General features: G+C 44.1%; 1 protein-coding gene across 3 annotated transcripts in view; it reads left to right on the forward strand.

The window, feature by feature from the left end:
* Positions 1-13,550, forward strand: part of UBXN7 (UBX domain protein 7) — a 61,099-nt gene extending 47,549 nt beyond the window's left edge. The window contains exon 12 of one of the 3 annotated variants that reach the window (XR_007358364.2): positions 3,208-3,290. Coding sequence is in view for 2 of the 3 variants with exons in the window: in XM_048863431.2 (XP_048719388.1) it covers positions 3,208-3,369 (162 nt within the window). In the remaining variant the exon portion in view is untranslated. Of the gene's footprint in view, positions 1-3,207; positions 11,223-13,370 lie in introns of those variants that run through there. The other 2 variants (XM_075132299.1, XM_048863431.2) reach the window with 2 other exon arrangements.
* The last annotated feature ends 8,062 nt before the right edge of the window (positions 13,551-21,612 follow it).

A 21,612-nucleotide genomic window follows, 5' to 3' on the forward strand; every position in this document is an offset into this window, starting at 1 on the left:
AGTGTTGTCCAAAACAGTCATAAGAATTGTTTATAATGAGGAAAAATTGCATTTTGAAGTTAAAACTGAGACTTTAATTAATGGCAGTTGCCATTACTCTAACATTGAATTTGTTGAAAACTCAGACTATTCACAAAAAGAAAAGGAGGACTTGTGGCACCTTAGAGACTAACCAATTTATTTGAGCATAAGCTTTCGTGAGCTACAGCTATTCAGCCTTCAATTTTTACCAGTCTGGATATTGCTTCATTGCACACCAATGTTCACAGAATATGCTTGCACTCTCAATACTGCCCTATTCCCTAGATAGTTTGGGGGGGTGGGAGGGAGCAGAAGCATATGTTGTGTTGGCTCCACTTAAAGGATTGACTCACACTTGTCTTCCCATTTTCCATGTCTTTCCTTCTTTCACTCTTTTGGGTTCAAACAGGCAAAGAAAACAGTGTTAATGTTCTTTTATAGTAGCATTTCCTGTGGATGCCTGTTTCGAGGGCAGTGATGTACAGTAAAAGCTCAGTTTCACTCTTTGCAGGTAACATTGTTCTATGCAGGAACACAGTACTGCTTTTCATCTCTGGCTGTCAGATTTTGTTGTCTAGAAAATGTCTGTTGCCTACCAAGTGGTTTGAGGTGTATGGACAGGGTGGGCTTTAAAATGTTCAGGGAGGTGTGAGCAGCAAACTTAACTGATTGAATTTTAAATAAAAGAGCATGTAGGAGAATTTCCTTTTTCTCTTCTGTTCTTGAAAAGTGGCATTTGCTTTCCTATTTCCAGCAGTTGACAAGAACGTCTGAGGAACTGGGGGGGAGGGGGGGGCACATGATAGCATATATCACATTGGTAGATGTGAGGTGAACGAGCCTGATAGGGTGGCTGATGTGATTAGGTCCTATGATGGTGTCCCCTGAATAGATATGTGGACATAGTTGGTAACGGGCTTTGTTGCAAGGATAGGTTCCTGGGTTAGTGTTTTTGTTGTGTGGTGTGTGGTTGCTGGTGAGTATTTGCTTCAGGTTGGGGGGCTGTCTGTAAGCAAGGACTGGCCTGTCTCTCAAGATCTGTGAGAGTGATGGGCCATGTGCCAGCAATGCCCCTCTGCCATGTACATTGGTCAAACTGGACAGTCTCTATGTAAAAGAATAAATGGACACAAATCAGACGTCAAGAATTATAACATTCAAAAACCAGTCAGAGAACACTTCAATCTCTTTGGTCACTTGATTACAGACCTAAAAGTGGCAATTCTTCAACAAAAAAAATTCAAAAACAGACTCCCAACGAGAGACTGCTGAATTGGAATTAATTTGCAAACGGGAAACAATTAACTTAGGCTTGAATAAAGACTGGGAGTGGATGGGTCATTACACAAAGGAAAACTATTTCCCCATGTTTATTCCTCACCCTCCCCCCCCCCCCCCCCCCAGTTCCTCAGACGTTCTTGTCAACTGCTGGAAATGGCCCACCTTGATCATCACTACAAAAGGTTCCCCCCCTGCCGTCCCACCCTGCTCTGCTGCTGGTAATAGCTCACCTTACCTGATCACTCTCGTTACAGTGTATATGGTAACACCCATTGTTTCATGTTCTCTATGTATATAAATCTCCCCACTGTATTTTCCACTGAATGCATCCGATGAAGTGAGCTGTAGCTCATGAATGCTTATGCTCAAATAAGTGTGTTAGTCTCTAAGGTGCCACAAGTACTCCTTTTCTTTTTATTGTTTTTGTTTGTTCGTTTGTTTTTGAGGAGGAAGGGGGGAAAAACGTGAGAGGAAGAAGAGATATCCAACCTGTCCAACAGCAATGTGTCAGGAAGTGTGGGTGAATGCCCATGTCAGGAGAGGAGGGGAAAGGAACCACCATGTGTGGAAAAGTGGACTGTGGAGAGAAAAGAATACAGGAAATAGTTAAAAGGGGTGCAAGAGGGAAGAAACAACATAGCAAACAGAAATGGGGCAGGGGCTAAAGGATAATAGGAAAGCAAATGCCACTTTTCAAGAACAAGAGAGAAAAAGGAAATTCTCCTACATGCTCTTTTATTTAAAATTCAATCAGTTAAGTTTGCTGCTCACACCTCCCTGAACATTTTAAAGCCCACCCTGTCCATACACCTCAAACCACTTGGTAGGCAACAGACATTTTCTAGACAACAAAATCTGACAGCCAGAGATGAAAAGCAGTACTGTGTTCCTGCATAGAACAATGTTACCTGCAAAGAGTGAAACTGAGCTTTTACTGTACATCACTGCCCTCGAAACAGGCATCCACAGGAAATGCTACTATAAAAGAACATTAACACTGTTTTCTTTGCCTGTTTGAACCCAAAAGAGTGAAAGAAGGAAAGACATGGAAAATGGGAAGACAAGTGTGAGTCAATCCTTTAAGTGGAGCCAACACAACATATGCTTCTGCTCCCTCCCACCCCCCCAAACTATCTAGGGAATAGGGCAGTATTGAGAGTGCAAGCATATTCTGTGAACATTGGTGTGCAATGAAGCAATATCCAGACTGGTAAAAATTGAAGGCTGAATAGCTGTAGCTCACGAAAGCTTATGCTCAAATAAATTGGTTAGTCTCTAAGGTGCCACAAGTCCTCCTTTTCTTTTTGCGGATACAGACTAACACGGCTGCTACTCTGAGGAAAAAAAAACAAAAACAAAAAAAACCAATATTGCCATTCTAGGGAGAGAAGCAAAGGAGCTAATGAGGGCAGTTTACAAAGAAATATATATTTTGAGAATAAGAAAAAGATTAAATTGTAGGTAAAATATGATGAACTCAATATGGTCCTGTTCAAGTAACCTAGAAAAGTCACTTGTTTCACAGAGGATCATTTTTAACTCTTTCTAGTGGTGACTACGAATAAACAACTAAGGGGCTTCCACCTTTGGATATTTTAGGATCCTCTTGCAGGTGCCATTTTACTGTCTTAATGTGTAGTCCAAAATCCAGCTTGTTTGCATTAATATTCTAATATCTATTTCTCTTCTGTTAAAGTATTCGTTAGCTAGGGACCATTTGGTTTAATAGTGTCCAGTATTGTAGTCATGGGAGCTATAGAAATGTGTATATAATACAACTCCTTTATTACCTAACTTCTCATTCAATGCCCTTTTGTCCATGATGGCAAACTTTAATATTTCAAAGAAACAGTTGTCTGTACTTGATTCTGATGTGAATCAATACTTTTCTGCCTTTTTCTGCAGGCTCTCGTGAAGCATGTCCAGTCAAAAGGATACCCTAATGAACGTTTTGAACTTCTCACCAATTTCCCTCGAAGGAAGCTTTCTCATCTGGACTATGACATCACATTGCAGGAGGCTGGCCTGTGCCCTCAAGAGACTGTCTTTGTGCAGGAAAGGAATTAGCACCAAGGCCTGAGCTCTCCCAGCCTCCCTCCCCTCCTCTTCTTTGCCTGTGATACCAATGCACTAAGTATGCAGCTGGGCTCATGGGATCATCGAGCTGAAATCAGACAGGCAGGCATTTGCCACATCTCCCTCTTCCTCCTTTCTCCTAGTTTTGTGACCAAATGAAAATGCTAAGATATGAGCTTTCCCAGCTTTGGCCTTGGAAAAATCATGCGCTAATTGTGGAGGAACATGCCTCCTACAACTGCACATCCCTTTCTCAGAATAAGAGGGTAGTCTGTGCATCCAACATGCTGGGGTTCGGGATGGCCATAAAAAACAAATATTTCTCACCGCTACCCCTAAAAGAAAAATCTATTTTGTTAATATATTTTATTTTTATTGAGAAATACCATGCAGCTAGGCACTGAGTTGTCTCTCTGCACAGAGAAATTGTAATTTGCAGTAGAATTTTTCTTCGTTTTGGTTTTCTACACAAAAGGTCTCCATTAACCTTACAGTCTTGTGAGGATCCCTTGTCATGTCCTCTGCAGAATACTGATTTGCTGGAAGGATGTGGTGTGAGCTGTGTTTAACAATTCAGGTTGGGGCAGCTTGGTAGATTACACAAGCATATTTTTCTCTCTCTTCCTGCTGACGAGGTGGCATCTTGTTTAAGTGAGGGTTGACCTGCCAGTGGATTTGGCAGATATTTAGCATGCCTGATATGGGAATTGGATGCTTGATCTGGAGCTGAAACCTGCTGTTTTCATAGTTAGAACTTACCCCTCCGGAATCTATTCTCTTATTCCAAAACGTGGCCTCTTTGTTGTCAGGACTTCATTGGTGGTGGGATATTGTAAGAATCTCAAACAAAAACTTTTGCCATCGTACAATTTAAAAACTAATTTGATTCTCTGTTTCCTAGGTAATTCACTTTCTTGGGGCAATAGGGCATTCACAAAGCAGTCAGGCTATAAGATAAGTAGGCTCTAGTGCTGAGGTTCCTTTTTATTATAAATTGTAAAAAACTGTCATTGATAGACATCCCACTAATTTAGAATGATCATTTATTGGGTCACATCATCAGGGTGACTTGAACTCTCTGTTATCCCACTTCCTAATTGGAACTGCAGTGAAATATATAGAATTGTATCTGTAACAAAAGTTTTGAGTTGTGTAAAGCAACGGTAACTAACTCATGTCAGTATGATTCGGGCTTTACATCGTTCAAAGCTATAAAAACTGTCAGTGTAAGCCATACGTACATTATGACTAAGGAATCAGTTAACCAAACATATAATGCAACGTACAGTGCATCCAAATGGCTTTTTGCACCATGTACTCTCCTTTGTCCTCAGATACTTTACCCTGAGTCTGAGCACAATCGTGTTCAAAGATTTACAGAAGACTGCAGTGAGACACAACCATTTCATTGCTAACTCATCCTTTTACAGAAACTGGTACTGATCCAGGGTGCTCTTTTGTAACTGATAGTTTGTGTTCGCGTATTCTGTATTTGTGGAGGAAAACAAGCTGCTTCACGTTGGACATAAAAATACAGGTAGGGTTAACTTGAGAATCAGACAAAACTGGCAGTTTTTATAGGGTGAAAGATTAGTGTGCCCCCCCCGGCCAATTTTGCTTCATTGTGTTTGTCAGGAAATCTTATCTCCTGGCATCAGTGTCAAAGAAAAGAATTAATGCTGGCAATAACTATTTCCAAGCCAGAAAAGAACCCTCTGAGTGGATGGCTAGGAATATTATGTGGGATAAAACTTTTCAAGATACTTTGCCTTTAATTTCACTCCAGGCTGCATTCCTGCATTAGAAGATGTTACATTGGGAAATCATGGTGATTACCCAGTTTATTCCTTGTGGGTCTTTGCAAGCTAACTGTCCTTTGCCCTTAAAACTGTGAATTCTTATATATAATTTATAAGTATATTTATACAATGCTTTACAAATGGATGATTTGACTAAAAGCATTCACATTGATACCACTTTTTGAGTTCTGTTCCAGGATACAAAAGCCAGTTCTGATCTCCATTCCCTGTCTAGTTGTTGAGTCACATCAAAGGTGACGTGTTGAGACTCTAAAGTGATAACTGGTTATTATCAGCATTGTTCTCAAAGGGAACTATTCCTCCGCTATACTGACCCGAGAAAGAGAACTGCAACAATCAAAGAGAAAGGGAGGGCACTGGTGGTTGTGGGAGAAGGAAAAATGGTGCTTCTAGAATGGAGGATCCTCTGAACCACAAAATACCCAATTCAGACTTGGCCGCATAGGGAGCGGTGTAGTGGTAGCCTGTATCATTTAGTTCTAAATGCTTTCCTGGGCTCCCAAGGGCTAATTGAAATGATTAACTCTGACACTTGTGTGCATGAATCTGTTTGCACCTTCCCAACTGGTGAATATCTGAAGAATTTGAGGTTTAAGAGCACCAAGATTTAGTATCTAGCATTTATCCATGGGCTTTTCCTTGTGCACTAAATTGATTGATTTAAGGCTGCAAGTTTCTGTGGCTCTCCCATGATGCCCCTTTATGTACATGGGAGTGGGGGCCTTGGCAGTTCCACTAACTCTTGTGTTAAATTATTTCTGTTTGGTGGGGGGACGCTGATTGTTCAAAGCAATATTCTGATTGGGTAGTTGGTCCTTTTTGACATCATACACTCTCAGCTATGATCTCCCTAAATAATTCTGTACACACTTTACATTGAATGGATGGAGGGGAACTTCTCTTCCGAAACCCCATTCTTAATTACATTTTGACTTTAGCTGCAAGGCAGCCAAAAGCCATAAAAGCTCCTTTTTATTTTCTCTTCCTGCTTAGTTGCAAGGAGCTAGACTCTCTTATATTGGCCATCTTGCATTAAAAAGCTGAATTTAGAGTCCTGAACCAGCTTTTAAGTCAGCTTTGTTATGTTAAAAGCTTGCCCACCCACCTCTCAAGCAGTCTGGTCTGGCAGGGAAGCAATAATTATACTTTGAGAAGAAGCCACTTATGCTTTTTAGTGGTGGAGGTATGAAAAGAAAATCTGCCTCTTACCCAGTCTGGCAGTGGTGCTTAGCACTAGATTTTTAGCATAATGTAAGCTGAATTGGGAGCCTGCAGCTTGCTCCCAGTTCATTTTTAAGCAAATGACATTTTTCAAAAGAGCCTAGCTGTTGGACAAGGAGGAAGGTGAGGGATTTCAGTTGTCCACTGCCATTTCCTTCTACTCCATCTCCTTCCCCAACTGTACTTTAACTACTGGATAATGAATTTCTATACATTTTCATATTCCTCCAGTGATCACTAATCTCCCAAACTTATTTTCATGATTTTAAGAAGTTGAAAGTAGCCATTGGCGAGAAACTGATGAAGAAAGGCAGCTCAGCTCACTGGGTTGGAGATCTGAAGAGACAAGATGTCAAAACTCCAGGGAACCTGAAAGGGAGGAAAATACAACAATAAATATATCCATAACATAGTACTTTCTCTTGTGCTGTGAACAATAGTGGAAAGGTATTTGGTGGATTAAACCCCATTCCCCAAAGAAACTGGCTTCTAATGTTTTTTGATTTGGCTTTTTTTGAGACGTTCAGAGTGGCATGGGTCCTTAATTTTAAGTATCTGAAGCTGAGGTGGTGATCACTTATTGTACCAGTGCACACCCATTGAGAATTTTTCCTCTTAGAAAAGCAAGCTAGCTACCTGACTTAGATACACAGAAGGTTCAAAGATATGAAATACTTCCTGCACTATGGCTATTTCCAGTGACTTCATTTAACACTATGAGTAGGTCCTGGCAATTGGGGGGTGAATGGCTGACTGGTCATGGACTAAAACGTGATCTTTGTGCCAGGCCCTGGTAGCTTGTCTCTTCCCTTCCCAAGAAGTGGTTAGTGCTTGTTCTGGTTGGGTCCTTTATCTTTCAGTTCTCTGCATCTCTGCCAAAGTCCCAAGTTCCCCCTTATGCACATCTGTCTTTTTAAGACCCCCACTGCAAACATCAACTATGCAGTATGGCTAAAGCATTGTAGTTCGGACTTCCAAGAGTCAGTAAGTGGCCAGAGAGGCTCCTGTTAAGAGAAATCTTCTCTCCTCAGTCTGAACCTTCATGCATTGCCTCTGACAGACCTAGTCTTAAAAGGCTGGAGGAGTGAGACTGGGAATCTAACCTGGGATTTACATAGAACAGAGCTTTGGCTGGCAGGAATGTAAGCTAGCCTGGTCAGAGGTTTTTTGTATTGACACAGAAGGCGCCCTGTAAACAACAACTTTGTCAAATTGTTTCATGACACTGAGGCTGTGATGCGCATTACTTTGGAGTGGGCTGGGGAAAGGTCTCATGTTAGTTGCAAGGAAAAGTGGTGATCTAAGGGCTAGCAAAACAAATGTTTGGAAGTGGACATGCTGTGTAGCTTCATGCAAGACCCTTAACCTAAATGACTGCGTAGTTTGGTCTTACTAATGGGTGCTACTTTGTGGATCTGTCATGAAGAGTACTAGGGAGTAGAGATGTGTTTATAGAATGGGAGTCCGTATCCTTGGCAGATACGGGAGGGAATAGCCATCTCCATCCTCTCAGATTAATAGTATTTCAAACTCTTACGTTTTGATTTGTAGCTCCTTTCTTTTAAAAGGAGCAGTTTGTCCCACGTGTTCCATTTGTCTTGTTTTGCTCTCCGACTCGTTAATTCCTTGAAAATTAATCACGAGTATAACAGTTAATCATGACTAGGAGTAGGACGTGTATAGTAGCTTCATAAACATCAGATCAAGAGAGCATCGGTTTAAAGGATTATGATACTAGCTCATCCCTACCGTGGAGGAATTTGAGATGTGAGACTCCCAGGATACTGGGAGCCTTGGCCGTCTTATAGTCATCTCCTCCACTCCCCTGTGGAGCGAGCGATCACCACTATGCTAGGTTTTCAGACACAGCATATAGTAAAGCAAGCTGACCGAAAGCTTCAACCTTGCAACATGCTCTGTCCAGAGAAGACAGTGAGGGCCTGAGCAAAAGCCACTGGGAGTCTTTTCACTGACTTCAGTGAACTTTGAATTAGGACCTAAAAGATTGGTATTGTACACTCACATCCTAAGCTTTACTTCTGGAAGCACATTGCACTCCCTTGTAAATCAGCAAACGTGCTTGTACTCTCTTTTTGAAATTATGTCTAATAGCCTTGTAATTACAGGCTTTTACAGTCTTTAAAGTGTTATTAAACTATAGTAACACAATATAGTGTTACAAAGGGTGTCAGAGTTATCAGGAGTTGTTTAAACAGCATTTCCTTAGCTGTGGTACATCAAAGCTTTTCAGAAAGAACCAAATCTGCTAGTCTGTTAGTACACTAGAATGAAAAACTTTGGGGGGTGGGAGGTGCAATCCATTCCTAACCAGTGTGGATAGTTGAATAGAAATTTAGGTGCCTGTAATTTGTTAGTATTAGTGTTGTAAATACACTCAAGTGCATATAATTCTGCATTTTTCATCTGAGACACAGTAATGCATACAAACCTCTATTTCTGCTATCACGGTTTATGCAGTTGCTAGAAACCATCTGATGAAATACATTCTTGCCTCACACTGGTGCACATTTTAAAAACTAGCAGATTTAACAAAACCCTCTCCGTCTTTCTGTTTCAGTAGACTTACCCACATAGTTGTGCAGACTGCAGTTAAAATGGGATTTATAGACTGAAAGAAATAGCTCATTGCAATGTTCCATATTCTCATTGTTACTTCCCCATAATATTTATGCATTTTACAGAAGTTTGAATGAGCTACATAACTGACAGCACTAAGTCCTCAGTCTGCTCAGAATACAGCTTTGTTTTAAGAGTATAATTGACAAAGATCCTGAAATTCTAAAAAAAATTTTAAAAAAACCCCCAGATTGCCCTTCAATAGCAATATTGGCCTTGTATGTCTGATACTACTGTAGTGAGAACTCATTTTTGTTATCAAACCAAACAGATTAAATATACCAACAGTTGGGTACCAGTAGAGTATAACTAACAATAACTACCTTTCACCTTTTCTGTTCTGAGTGTTTGATCTGTAGTGCTCAAACAGAACTGCATATGTAGCTATGTGGTACAGCCTAGTGGATTCCCAGTTGAGTGGTGTATGACCTTTGCAATCAGTACTGTGCATGACTAGTTAGTGACAGTGATTATTAGAATGTAACCTTTGGAGTAAGAAGTCTGTTTCTCTATTTGTTGTGTTTGCTCTTCCCAACTGGAGTGCTGGGTCCACTAGCACTGAAAGACCATGAAAGTTTGATCTACAAATCATCACTTTTCTAGGAGGGAAATAAGGCACCATGTGAGAGAACTCATTGGTCTTCTATCCTTATTCCAGATGCCAAACAGTGTAAAGATGAATACAAATAGACAAGTGATTAATGCTATTCATGTATTGAGGTTAGCTGAGGATTTGTTACAGAGACTTTTTGGGGTGAAACTGGATGTATCCTTTGAGACGTCCCTTTAGCAGTTATCCTTGTAGTGGCTTTGTGGACTATATACTAACTGTTTTTCCCCCCACTCTTCTTGCCTAATTCAGCAGCTCTGCTGAATCAGTTTGCATCATTTCTTAGATTTTTCACCCTTTCTTTTACCAAGCTAGTAGTTAACACAGTGACGCAGTCCAGGGCATGGAGGTGTATGGACATGCTTTGGCTATATTAAGTATAAATACTGACAGCCGTCAGTCACATGAAGTATAGATAGGCATGCCTTTGTCATGCTGTGTTAACATTTCTGATTATGCTATTTTTTTAAAAAGCAATCTTCCCCTGTTATATAAAGGCTAGGATGTTCTTTTTTAATCAACTCAAAACTGGGTAAAGTATTGACCCATATAAATGTGCCAGACACCTACCTGAGTTGGAATTTTCATTAATCTCCAGATTCTAACTAGTTCCTCTGCAAATTAATCAGAACAGATTTTGACAACTGCTGTTGAAATCTGTGCACATTACTGCTACAGGCATTCTAAAATAATTATTTTACAAGGATTTTTCCCTTGTATGCCAGAAAAGTGCTCAATTTTATTCCAGCTCAGTTATGATCTGCTGTTTGCTTTTTGAGCATGTGAGATTAATAGACGCAGCCTTGGGTAATACAGGAGAATTTTATTTGAATCTCTTAATAGTTAGCTGTGAGATAACTTGCAGTGTCTATCCAGTCCCAATAAAAATGGCCATACTGGCTTTTTATTGAAGAATGCAGCGCTTAGTGTCACTGTCTTATGCCTTAAATTGCCTCACTTTTATCATCTACCATTATGCAAAAATACATTAATAATTATAGAAATTCTGGTCTTGGTCACTGTCAGTTGTCATTATTTCCACCAATACACCTTCAGTACGGAAGAGAGTAATAATCCTGTATCTTATAATTGTTTAAAGGTATAGGAACTTTTGAGTCGTAAGAGGATACAATATAAACGTAGATGAAGGAGGGGGATGAGGTGCTATCTTATAGAACAGCTTTAATTGACAAAAATCTGAGTCAAACTCAATTGAGTCTAAGAAGTGTAGTGTCTAACCAGGCACATCGTGCACTCTGATACAATACGTTGTTTGTTTATGGGGTTGGGTCCTCCAGTTGATAAACGTAGTTTTTAACTGTGCAAAATTGTGACTTTGCCTGTCATTTTGTACAGCAGCAATTTTCTTTAATTATGATGCAACTAAGTGGGAGGAGGAGAAGTCTTCGGAAGATTTCAGCTCACTGTGCTGGGAGGGAGCAAACTCAAGGAAACCTCTCTAATCGATATAAACAACTGCTGCATTTTTTTATAAATATATGTAAATGTCCTATTGTAATATTTGATCCTGGAAATAAAACAAACTGTTTTCAGTAGCTTCATCTTTTGTTTTTTTAGTGGGAATGGTCATGACCCTAGGCTATGTATGGAGCTCCTGCATTTTCATCAGTTGACAGAATTTTATCTCATTGGGTACATGTACGCAGCAATAAAAGACCTGCAGCATCCAGTCTTGGAGCCAAGGTCAGACGACACGGGCTTGCAGGGCTTGGGCAACAGGGCTAAAAGAAGCAGTGTAGACATTCAGGCTTGGGCTGGAGCCTAGGCTCTGACACCCCAAAAGGGGGAAGCTCTCAGTACCTGGCCTCCAGCCCGAGCCCAATTGGCTACACCAGTGGTTCTCAACTTGTGGACTGCTTGCGGCCAGTCAGCACACAGCTGCGGCTCCAAATGACATCCTCAGGGCCATACAGGTAGTATATATATTGTGTGGATGTGGCCCACATAACAAAGTCAGAGCTGCATATCCAACCCACAATGGTAAACCGGTTGAGAACCACTGGTCAACACTGCAACTCTTTAGCCTTACAGTCCAAGCCCCATGCACCTGAGTCAGCTGACGCTGGCTTTGAGACTCTGCTTTGGATTTTTTATTGCTGTGTAGATGTACCCATTGAGAGTCAATTTTTTGTTCATGTGTGATCTTACAAGGTGGTGGAATTGCCAGAGCTCATATGGGGAGTTAGACCCTGTGTTCAATCTTTCTTTTGCTAATTGCCTCTGAGTGTTAGATGATTTAGCAGAGTAATTCAAGGTGTGATAGCTAAATTCCTGCCCCTGTGGGTTATTTATTGTATATGATCAAAAGCTAAATTAATTTACTGTACAAGACCTGTGGGCACCCTGTTTAAGATGCTGTATTAAAAGGGGTCACTTTTTTCTGCAATAGGAATAATACTGTTGCCCTTTAAAGACGGAGTGCAGTAGCTTTAATACCAGGTTCTATGCATATTTGTTCACAGGGATCCCATTTTTGAGTACACATGCTCCATGCATCCAAGAATGGATTCTTTTGGCTAGCAGTGTCCATTGTGAGCACACCAAGGCCCCAGATGTCTTTGCAACCCCCATCTGAGGGAATAAGGGCAGAATGGACTCAACAACCTCTCAGCAGTTGCAGTAGTGTTAGTGATTAGTTAGTCTTGTTAATTTGCCTGTTGATTTAAACCAAGGGAATTTTTTACTGGTTTTTTTCATAGATAGTTGCCCCACCCCCATACTGCGACTCCAAGCTGTTATGGATGAAGCTAAATCTGAGGTTTAAGACATGCCCCTCCAGTGATCTTGCCACTCAATAATGGGCATTCCAAGGGCATGTCTACGCTACAGGCACTACAGTGATGGCACTGTAGCTATGCTGCTTTAACACTGTAGTATAGTCACTTTGTACAGTGACAGAAGGGGTTTTTCCCATCGCTATGGGAACTCCATCTCACTGAGCAACAGTAGCTAGGTAGACGAAAGCATTCGTCCATCAACCTAGCTGCATCTATGTTGGGCATTAGGTCGGCATAGCGATGGTGCTCACATGTGTGACTTTTTCACTGCCTCCCTGGCCACTGCTCTTTTGGCCACTCTTTTTTCCCAAGTGCACTCAGAAGGCTAGGAATGCCCTCCTAAAGTTAGGTTTCAGAGGAACAGCCGTGTTAGTCTGTATTCGCAAAAAGAAAAGGAGTACTTGTGGCACCTTAGAGACTAACCAATTTATTTGAGCATGAGCTTTCGTGAGCTGTAGCTCACGAAAGCTCATGCTCAAATAAATTGGTTAGTCTCTAAGGTGCCACAAGTACTCCTTTTCTCCTAAAGTTAGTTTGTCTGGAGCAGAGAAGGAAGGACTCATCCCACATGGGGAAGGATGATATAGCTCACGCAGCTTCTTCGAGTGGTGTCCCTGTGGGTGCTCCACTTCAGGTGTTGATGCATCCCTGCACCTTTGATCAGAGAATTTCAGCAGCAGTGTGTATGCATGGTCCCTGTCTTACAGCATCGTTGGCACCTCATCTAGCGCATGCACAACCTGACTCCCTCCGTTCCTTCTCAACCATCCTCTGCATGAGATGGAGCTCCCAGCAGTGTCACAAAATTAGCTCATTTAGCATTAAAATAGTTTTAGCTTAGTTCAGTTATTCACCTCCTTTTCCCTATTTTCCTTAGTTTTTAAAATTTTTTTTTTCTTTCCATAGACTAGTTAAGCTCACCCCTGGAGTAAACAGACATCTTTCCAGTTATGCCTGGTTCACTGGGCTTTAAGCAATACCTTTCGTGCCAGGATTCCATGCTGGTGTTGGACAGACACTTCCGATGCGTCCACTGCTTGGGTGAGTCGCACATCCCGCAAAAATTCACTCACTGCAGCAACCTAAAGGCTTGAGATAGGAGGTACAGGGATCTGTGCCTCAATCTCATTTTAATGGAGAAGTCTCTGCAACCAGCTTCAGACCCCAGCCAGCAGACTCCCACTGGACAAATAGAATCATAGAATATCAGGGTTAGAAGGGACCTCAGGAGGTCATCTAGTCCAACCCCGTGCTCAAAGCAGGACCAATCCCCAACTAAATCATCAAAGATCCCTGGAGGAAGATCCCTTCCCAGAGGAAGACTCATTCCTCTAAAAATCAACAAGGAAACAAGCAGCAACTTCTCAGAGAGAACTGACCAAAAATAATCTCCAGCTTAGTCTCCTGCCTCAGTAATGATCGCACCATGGCTGAGTACCTATGAGGCACCGGGATCCTCCAGCACCACCCGCATTGTGGCCTCTGCCAATCCCCAGCACTCCGGTGCTGACTCAAGAGGCAAAGGCAAGCCTACCTCCTCTGCCGTGACACTGTCGACACTGCTTAAGGCAGTGGCATTGAGATCTCCAACACAGGCTACAGCACCACTGCCGGCTCCGCCAGCCTCGATGCCATTGGCACCAAAAACTTTATGGACAAAATCATTGGCATTGTCCACTGCGATGCCGCAACTATTGGCACCGAAGAAGTCAGTGCCGAAACCAGCGTGCCAGTTCCTTCATATTAGTATCATCAACGCTGGACTCATCACTTTTCGGCACCAACATCTCTCCAGTGCACGCAGTATCAGAACAACCCATATCACCACTACCTCTTCCAATTTCCAGCGAGGAGGAAGAGGATCAGAAAGAGGGTCTCTCTTCTTCACACCACTCCTCTCCTGTCCAGCTGGCACCACCATCTGGACCTCTACGATCAAGGTCATACAGGACATACATCTGTGGTGTGGTCACCCAAGGATGTCCTCACCCATGCTGTTCCCCACACAGTGGCCCTATTGGGATCCCTGGGCCGCCTAGAGAAGGCATTACAGCAGGCCACTCTACCCCAAGAGGGAGGGGATTAGATTGCCGCCACCACCACCACCTTCAGTGCTTGTAACGTCAGAGTCCCCTAAGGAAACAGTTGAGCAAAGGGAGGAGAGACTAAAACAAGACACCACACCACCTAAGTTCCCTCTACACCATGCAGCAGGCTATCAAGGGCCAAGCAGGTGAGTAGAGGTGCCTCTCCCCTAGCCCCGGACTGTTGCAGTGAGAGAGGGCTGGGGGGAGTTCATTCTCTATCTTCCTCTCACCTGTCCCAGCCCTCGGGCAGCCTGCAACCCAAACCCATCATCCCCAGCCCCACCCCAGAGCCCTCACCCCCCCACACACCCCAACCCTATGCCCAACCCTGAACCCCCTCCCACACTCTGAACTCCTCTGCCCCACCCCCACCACAAATCACCTCCATATTGGTGCACATAACAAAATTCATTCCGCACATGGATGTAAAAAATTAGAGGGAACATTGCCGCTGATGACTTGATGCAATTTAAAGAACTCTTTAAATGTGTGGTTGAAGGCCTAGAGATCCTTCTTGAGGAGGTACCAGAATCCCAATACAAACTATTGAACACCCTGCAAACCTCCTCAGCCACAAAAATAGTGCTTCCAATCAATGACGCACTAATGGAACCAGCCAAGAACATTTGGCAAACCCTGGCGACAATACCACCCAACTGCAAGAGGGCTGATTTAAAAAAAAAATGCCCTCCAACGGCATGGACTTCCTATTTTCGTATCCTACACAAAACTCCCTTGTTGTGGAGGCCATCAACCAATGTGGTAGACAAACTCAGTACAGATCCACTCCCCATGATAAAGAGTGGAAGGAATTGGATCTTTTTGGATGCAAGGTTTACTTATCAGCAACACTGCGATTTTGGGTGGCCAACTATGCAGCATTACTAGCTAAATACAACCACAGCAACAACTCCAAGCTTATGGACTTTATTAACGACATCCCAGAAGACGAGATCAATTTAAATCTATCGTGACAGAAGGTCAGCTTGTAGCTCTGCAAACATCCTTTGATGTGGCAGACACAAGGGGGAGATCTACAGCCACCGTGGTTGTCATGCACCATGCATCTTGGCTCCACTCTTCGGGTTTTTCCAGGGAGATTCAATCCATGGTGGAGGACCTCTCCTTCAACCGACAGAAACTGTTTGCTGCAAAGACAGATAAAGTTCTCCACACAGTGACAGACTCCCAAGTGACTTTCTGCACTCTGGGACTATATACGCCTGAAACCAAGAGAAAACAACATGGGTATCAACCTTATCAGTGTGGCAGGTTCGCATCATATGTCCAATACCCCAGTCAGTGCCACCCTTAGGCACTGAAGAATCTGACACTGGCCAGGAAGAGATCATTTCCCTGGCCCTCATCATGGCCCACCTTCACACTGCAAGGGTCCTCCCCAGTTCCATCAAGCCAACCTACAGTTGTGGTACGGGCCCCCTGAGGTAAGTCCACCACCCATGCCTGCCTTCCTCCCTCGCATCCCCCCCCCCCCGACCTTAAAAACTTCTAAGGAAGGAGATTCCACCACCTCCCTAGGAAACGCATTCCAGTGTTTCACCACCCTCCTGGTGAAAAAGTTTTTCCTAATATCCAACCTAAACCTCCCCCACTGCAACTTGAGACCACTAGTCCTCGTTCTGTCATCTGCTACCACGGAGAACAGTCTAGATCCATCCTCTTTGGAACCCTCTTTCAGGTAGTTGAAAGCAGCTATCAAATCCCCCCTCATTCTTCTCTTCCGCAGACTAAACAATCCCAGTTCCCTCAGACTCTTCTCGTAAGTCATGTATTCCAGTCCCCTAATAATTTTTGTTGCCCTCCGCTGGACGTTTTCCAACTTTTCGCATCCTTCTTGTAGTGTGGGGCCCAAAACTGGACAGAGTACTCCAGATGAGGCCTCACCAATGTCATAGACTCATAGAATATAAGGGTTGGAAGGGACCCCAGAAGGTCATCTAGTCCAACCCCCTGCTCGAAGCAGGACCAATTCCCAGTTAAATCATCCCAGCCAGGGCTTTGTCAAGCCTGACCTTAAAAACCTCTAAGGAAGGAGATTCTACCACCTCCCTAGGTAACGCATTCCAGTGTTTCACCACCCTCTTAGTGAAAAAGTTTTTCCTAATATCCAATCTAAACCTCCCCCACTGCAACCTGAGACCATTACTCCTCGTTCTGTCATCTGCTACCATTGAGAACAGTCTAGAGCCATCCTCTTTGGAACCCCCTTTCAGGTAGTTGAAAGCAGCTATCAAATCCCCCCTCATTCTTCTCTTCTGCAGGCTAAACAATCCCAGCTCCCTCAGCCTCTCCTCATAAGTCATGTGTTCCAGACCCCTAATCATTTTTATTGCCCTTCGCTGGACTCTCTCCAATTTATCCACATCCTTCTTGAAGTGTGGGGCCCAAAACTGGACACAGTACTCCAGATGAGGCCTCACCAATGTCGAATAGAGGGGAACGATCACATCCCTCGATCTGCTCGCTATGCCCCTACTTATACATCCCAAAATGCCATTGGCCTTCTTGGCAACAAGGGCACACTGCTGACTCATATCCAGCTTCTCGTCCACTGTCACCCCTAGGTCCTTTTCCGCAGAACTGCTGCCTAGCCATTCGGTCCCTAGTCTGTAGCTGTGCATTGGGTTCTTCCGTCCTAAGTGCAGGACCCTGCACTTATCCTTATTGAACTTCATCAGATTTCTTTTGGCCCAATCCTCCAATTTGTCTAGGTCCTTCTGTATCCTATCCCTCCCCTCCAGCGTATCTACCACTCCTCCCAGTTTAGTATCATCCGCAAATTTGCTGAGAGTGCAATCCACACCATCCTCCAGATCATTTATGAAGATATTGAACAAAACCGGCCCCAGGACCGACCCTTAGGGCACTCCACTTAATACCGGCTGCCAACTAGACATGGAGCCATTGATAACTACCCGTTGAGCCCGACAATCTAGCCAGCTTTCTACCCACCTTATAGTGCATTCTTCCAGCCCATACTTCCTTAACTTGCTGACAAGAATACTGTGGGAGACCGTGTCAAAAGCTTTGCTAAAGTCAAGAAACAATACATCCACTGCTTTCCCTTCATCCACAGAACCAGTAATCTCATCATAAAAGGCGATTAGATTAGTCAGGCATGACCTTCCCTTGGTGAATCCATGCTGGCTGTTCCTGATCACTTTCCTCTCATGCAAGTGCTTCAGGATTGATACTTTGAGGACCTGCTCCATGATTTTTCCAGGGACTGAGGTGAGGCTGACTGGCCTGTAGTTCCCAGGATCCTCCTTCTTCCCTTTTTTAAAGATTGGCACTACATTAGCCTTTTTCCAGTCATCCGGGACTTCCCCCGTTCGCCACGAGTTTTCAAAGATAATGGCCAATGGCTCTGCAATCACAGCCGCCAATTCCTTCAGCACTCTCGGATGCAACTCGTCCGGCCCCATGGACTTGTGCACGTCCAGCTTTTCTAAATAGTCCCTAACCACCTCTATCTCCACAGAGGGCTGGCCATCTCTTCCCCATTTTGCGATGCCCAGCGCAGCAGTCTGGGAGCTGACCTTGTTAGTGAAAACAGAGGCAAAAAAAGCATTGAGTACATTAGCTTTTTCCACATCCTCTGTCACTAGGTTGCCTCCCTCATTCAGTAAGGGACCCACACTTTCCTTGGCTTTCTTCTTGTTGCCAACATACCTGAAGAAACCCTTCTTGTTACTCTTGACATCTCTGGCTAGCTGCAGCTCCAGGTGCGATTTGGCCCTCCTGATATCATTCCTACATGCCCGAGCAATATTTTTATACTCTTCCCTGGTCATATGTCCAATCTTCCACTTCTTGTAAGCCTCTTTTTTATGTTTAAGATCCGCTAGGATTTCACCATTAAGCCAAGCTGGTCGCCTGCCATATTTACTATTCTTTCGACTCATCGGGATGGTTTGTCCCTGTAACCTCAACAGGGATTCCTTGAAATACAGCCAGCTCTCCTGGACTCCTTTCCCCTTCAAGTTAGTCCCCCAGGGGATCCTGGCCATCCGTTCCCTGAGGGAGTCGAAGTCTGCTTTCCTGAAGTCCAGGGTTCGTATCCTGCTGCTTACCTTTCTTCCCTGCGTCAGGATCCTGAACTCAACCAACTCATGGTCACTGCCTCCCAGATTCCCATCCACTTTTGCTTCCCCCACTAATTCTACTCTATGTCAAATAGAGGGGAACGATCACGTCCCTCGATCTGCTGGCAATGCCCTTACTTATACATCCCAAAATGCCATTGGCCTTCTTGGCAACAAGGGCACACTGTTGACTCATATCCAGCTTCTTGTCTACTGTAACCCCTAGGTCCTTTTCTGCAGAACTACTGCCGAGCCATTCGGTCCCTAGTCTGTAGCGGTGCATGGGATTCTTCCGTCCTAAGTGCAGGACTATGCGCTTGACCTTGTTGAACCTCATCAGATTTCTTTTGGCCCAATCTTCTGATTTGTCTAGGGCCCTCTGTATCCTATCCCTACCCTCCAACGTATCTACCTCTCCTCCCAGTTTAGTGTCATCTGCAAACTTGCTGAGGGTGCAATCCACACCATCCTCCAGATCATTTATGAAGATATTGAACAAAACCGGCCCCAGGACCGACCCTTAGGGCACTCCACTTAATACCGGCTGCCAACTAGACATGGAGCCATTGATCACAACCCACTGAGCCCGACAATCTAGACAACTTTCTATCCACCTTATCATCCATTCATCCAGCCCATATTTCTTTAACTTACTGGCAAGAATACTGTGGGAGACCGTGTCAAAAGCTTTGCTAAAGTCAAGGAACAACACATCCACTGCTTTCCCCTCATCCACAGAGCCAGTTATCTCGTCATAGAAGGCAATTAGATTAGTCAGGCATGACTTTCCCTTGGTGAATCCATGCTGACTGTTCCTGATCACTTTCCTCTCCTCTAAGTGCTTCAAAATTGATTCCTTGAGGACCTGCTCCATGATTTTTCCGAGGACTGAGGTGAGGCTGACTGGCCTGTAGTTCCCAGGATCCTCCTTCCCTTTTTTAAAGATAGGCACTTCATTAGCCTTTTTCCAGTCATCCGGGACCTCTCCCGATCGCCATGAGTTTTCAAAGATAATGGCCAATGGCTCTGCAATCACAACTGCCAACTCCTATAGCACTCTCGGATGCAGCGCATCCGGCCCTATGGACTTGTGTTCGTCCAGCTTGTCTAAATAGTCCCGAACCAATTCTTTCTTCACAGAGGGCTAGTCACCTCCTCCCCATGCTGTGCTGCCCAGTGCAGCAGTCTGGGAGTTGACCTTGTTCGTGAAGACAGAGGCAAAAAAAGCATTGAGTTCATTAGCTTTTTCCACATCCTCTGTCACTAGGTTGCCTCCCTCATTCAGTAAGGGGCCCACACTTTCCTTGACTTCTTCAGGTATGTTAGCAACCAGAAGAAAACCCTTCTTGTTACTCTTAACATCTCTTGCTAGCTGCAACTCCAGGTGTGATTTGGCCTTCCTGATTTCACTCCTGCATGTCTGAGCAATATTTTTATACTCTTCCCTGGTCATTTGTCCAATCTTCCACTTCTTGTAAGCTTCTTTTTTGTGTGTAAGATCAGCAAGGATTTCACTGTTAAGCCAAGCTGGTCGCCTGCCATATTTACTATTCTTTCTACACATCGGGATGGTTTGTCCCTATAACCTCAGTAAGGATTATTTAAAATACAGCCAGCTCTCCTGGACTCCTTTCCCCCTCATGTTATTCTCCCAGGGGATCCTGACCACCAGTTTCCTGAGGTTGTCAAAGTCTGCTTTTCTGAAGTCCAGAGTACGTATTCTGCTGCTCTCCTTTCTTCCCTGTCTCAGGATCCTGAACTCGACCATCTCATGGTCACTGCCTCCCAGGTTCCCATCCACTTTAGCTTTCCCTACTAATTCTTCCCAGTTTGTGAGCAGCAGGTCAAGAAGAGCTCTGCCCCTAGTTGGTTCCTCCAGCACTTGCACCAGGAAATTGTCCCTTAGACTTTCCAAAAACTTCCTGGATTGTCTGTGCACCGCTGTATTGCTCTCCCAGCAGATATCAGGGTGATTGAAGTCTCCCATAAGAACCAGAGCCTGTGATCTAGTAACTTCCGTTAGTTGCCGGAAGAAAGCCTCGTCCACCTCATCCCCCTGATCCTGTGGTCTATAGCAGACTCCCACCACGACATCATCCTTGTTGCTCATGCTTCTAAACTTAATCCAGAGACACTCAAGTTTTTCTGCCGTTCCATACTGGAGCTCTGAGCAGTCAAACTGCTCTCTTACATACAATGCAACTCCCCCACCTTTTCTGCCCTGCCTGTCCTTCCTGAACAGTTTATATCCATCCATGACAGTACTCCAGTCATGTGAGTTATCCCACTAAGTCTCTGTTATTCCAATCACATCACAATTCCTTGACTGTGCCAGGACTTCCAGTTCTCCCTGCTTGTTTCCCAGGCTTCTTGCATTTGTGTATAGGCACTTGAGATAACTTGCTGTTTGTCCTGCTTTCTTAGTATGAGGCAGGAGCCCTTCCCTTTCGCATTCTCCTGCTCGTGCTTCCTCCCGGTATCCCACATCCCCACTTACCTTAGGGCTTTGGTCTCCTTCCCCCGGTGAACCTAGTTTAAAGCCCTCCTCACTAGGTTAGCCAGCCTCTTGCGAAGATGCTCTTCCCTCTCTTCGTTAGGTGGAGCCCATCTCTGCCTAGCACTCCTCCTTCTTGGAACACCATCCCATGGTCAAAGAATCCAAAGCCTTCTCTCTGACACCACCTGCGTAGCCATTCATTGACTTCCACGATTCAACGGTCTCTACCCAGGCCTTTTCCTTCCACAGGGAGGATGGATGAAAACACCACTTGCACCTCAAACTCCTTTATCCTTCTTCCCAGAGCCACATAGTCCGCAGTGATCTGCTCAAGGTTATTCTTGGCAGTATCATTGGTGCCCACGTGGAGAAGCAGGAAGGGGTAGCGATTTGAGGGCTTGATGAGTCTCAGCAGTTTCTCCATCACATTGTGAATCATATAGCTCCTGGCAAGCAGC

The sequence above is a fragment of the Caretta caretta genome, chromosome 9 (genome assembly GCF_965140235.1).
Source record: "Caretta caretta isolate rCarCar2 chromosome 9, rCarCar1.hap1, whole genome shotgun sequence".
NCBI lineage: Eukaryota > Metazoa > Chordata > Testudines > Cheloniidae > Caretta > Caretta caretta.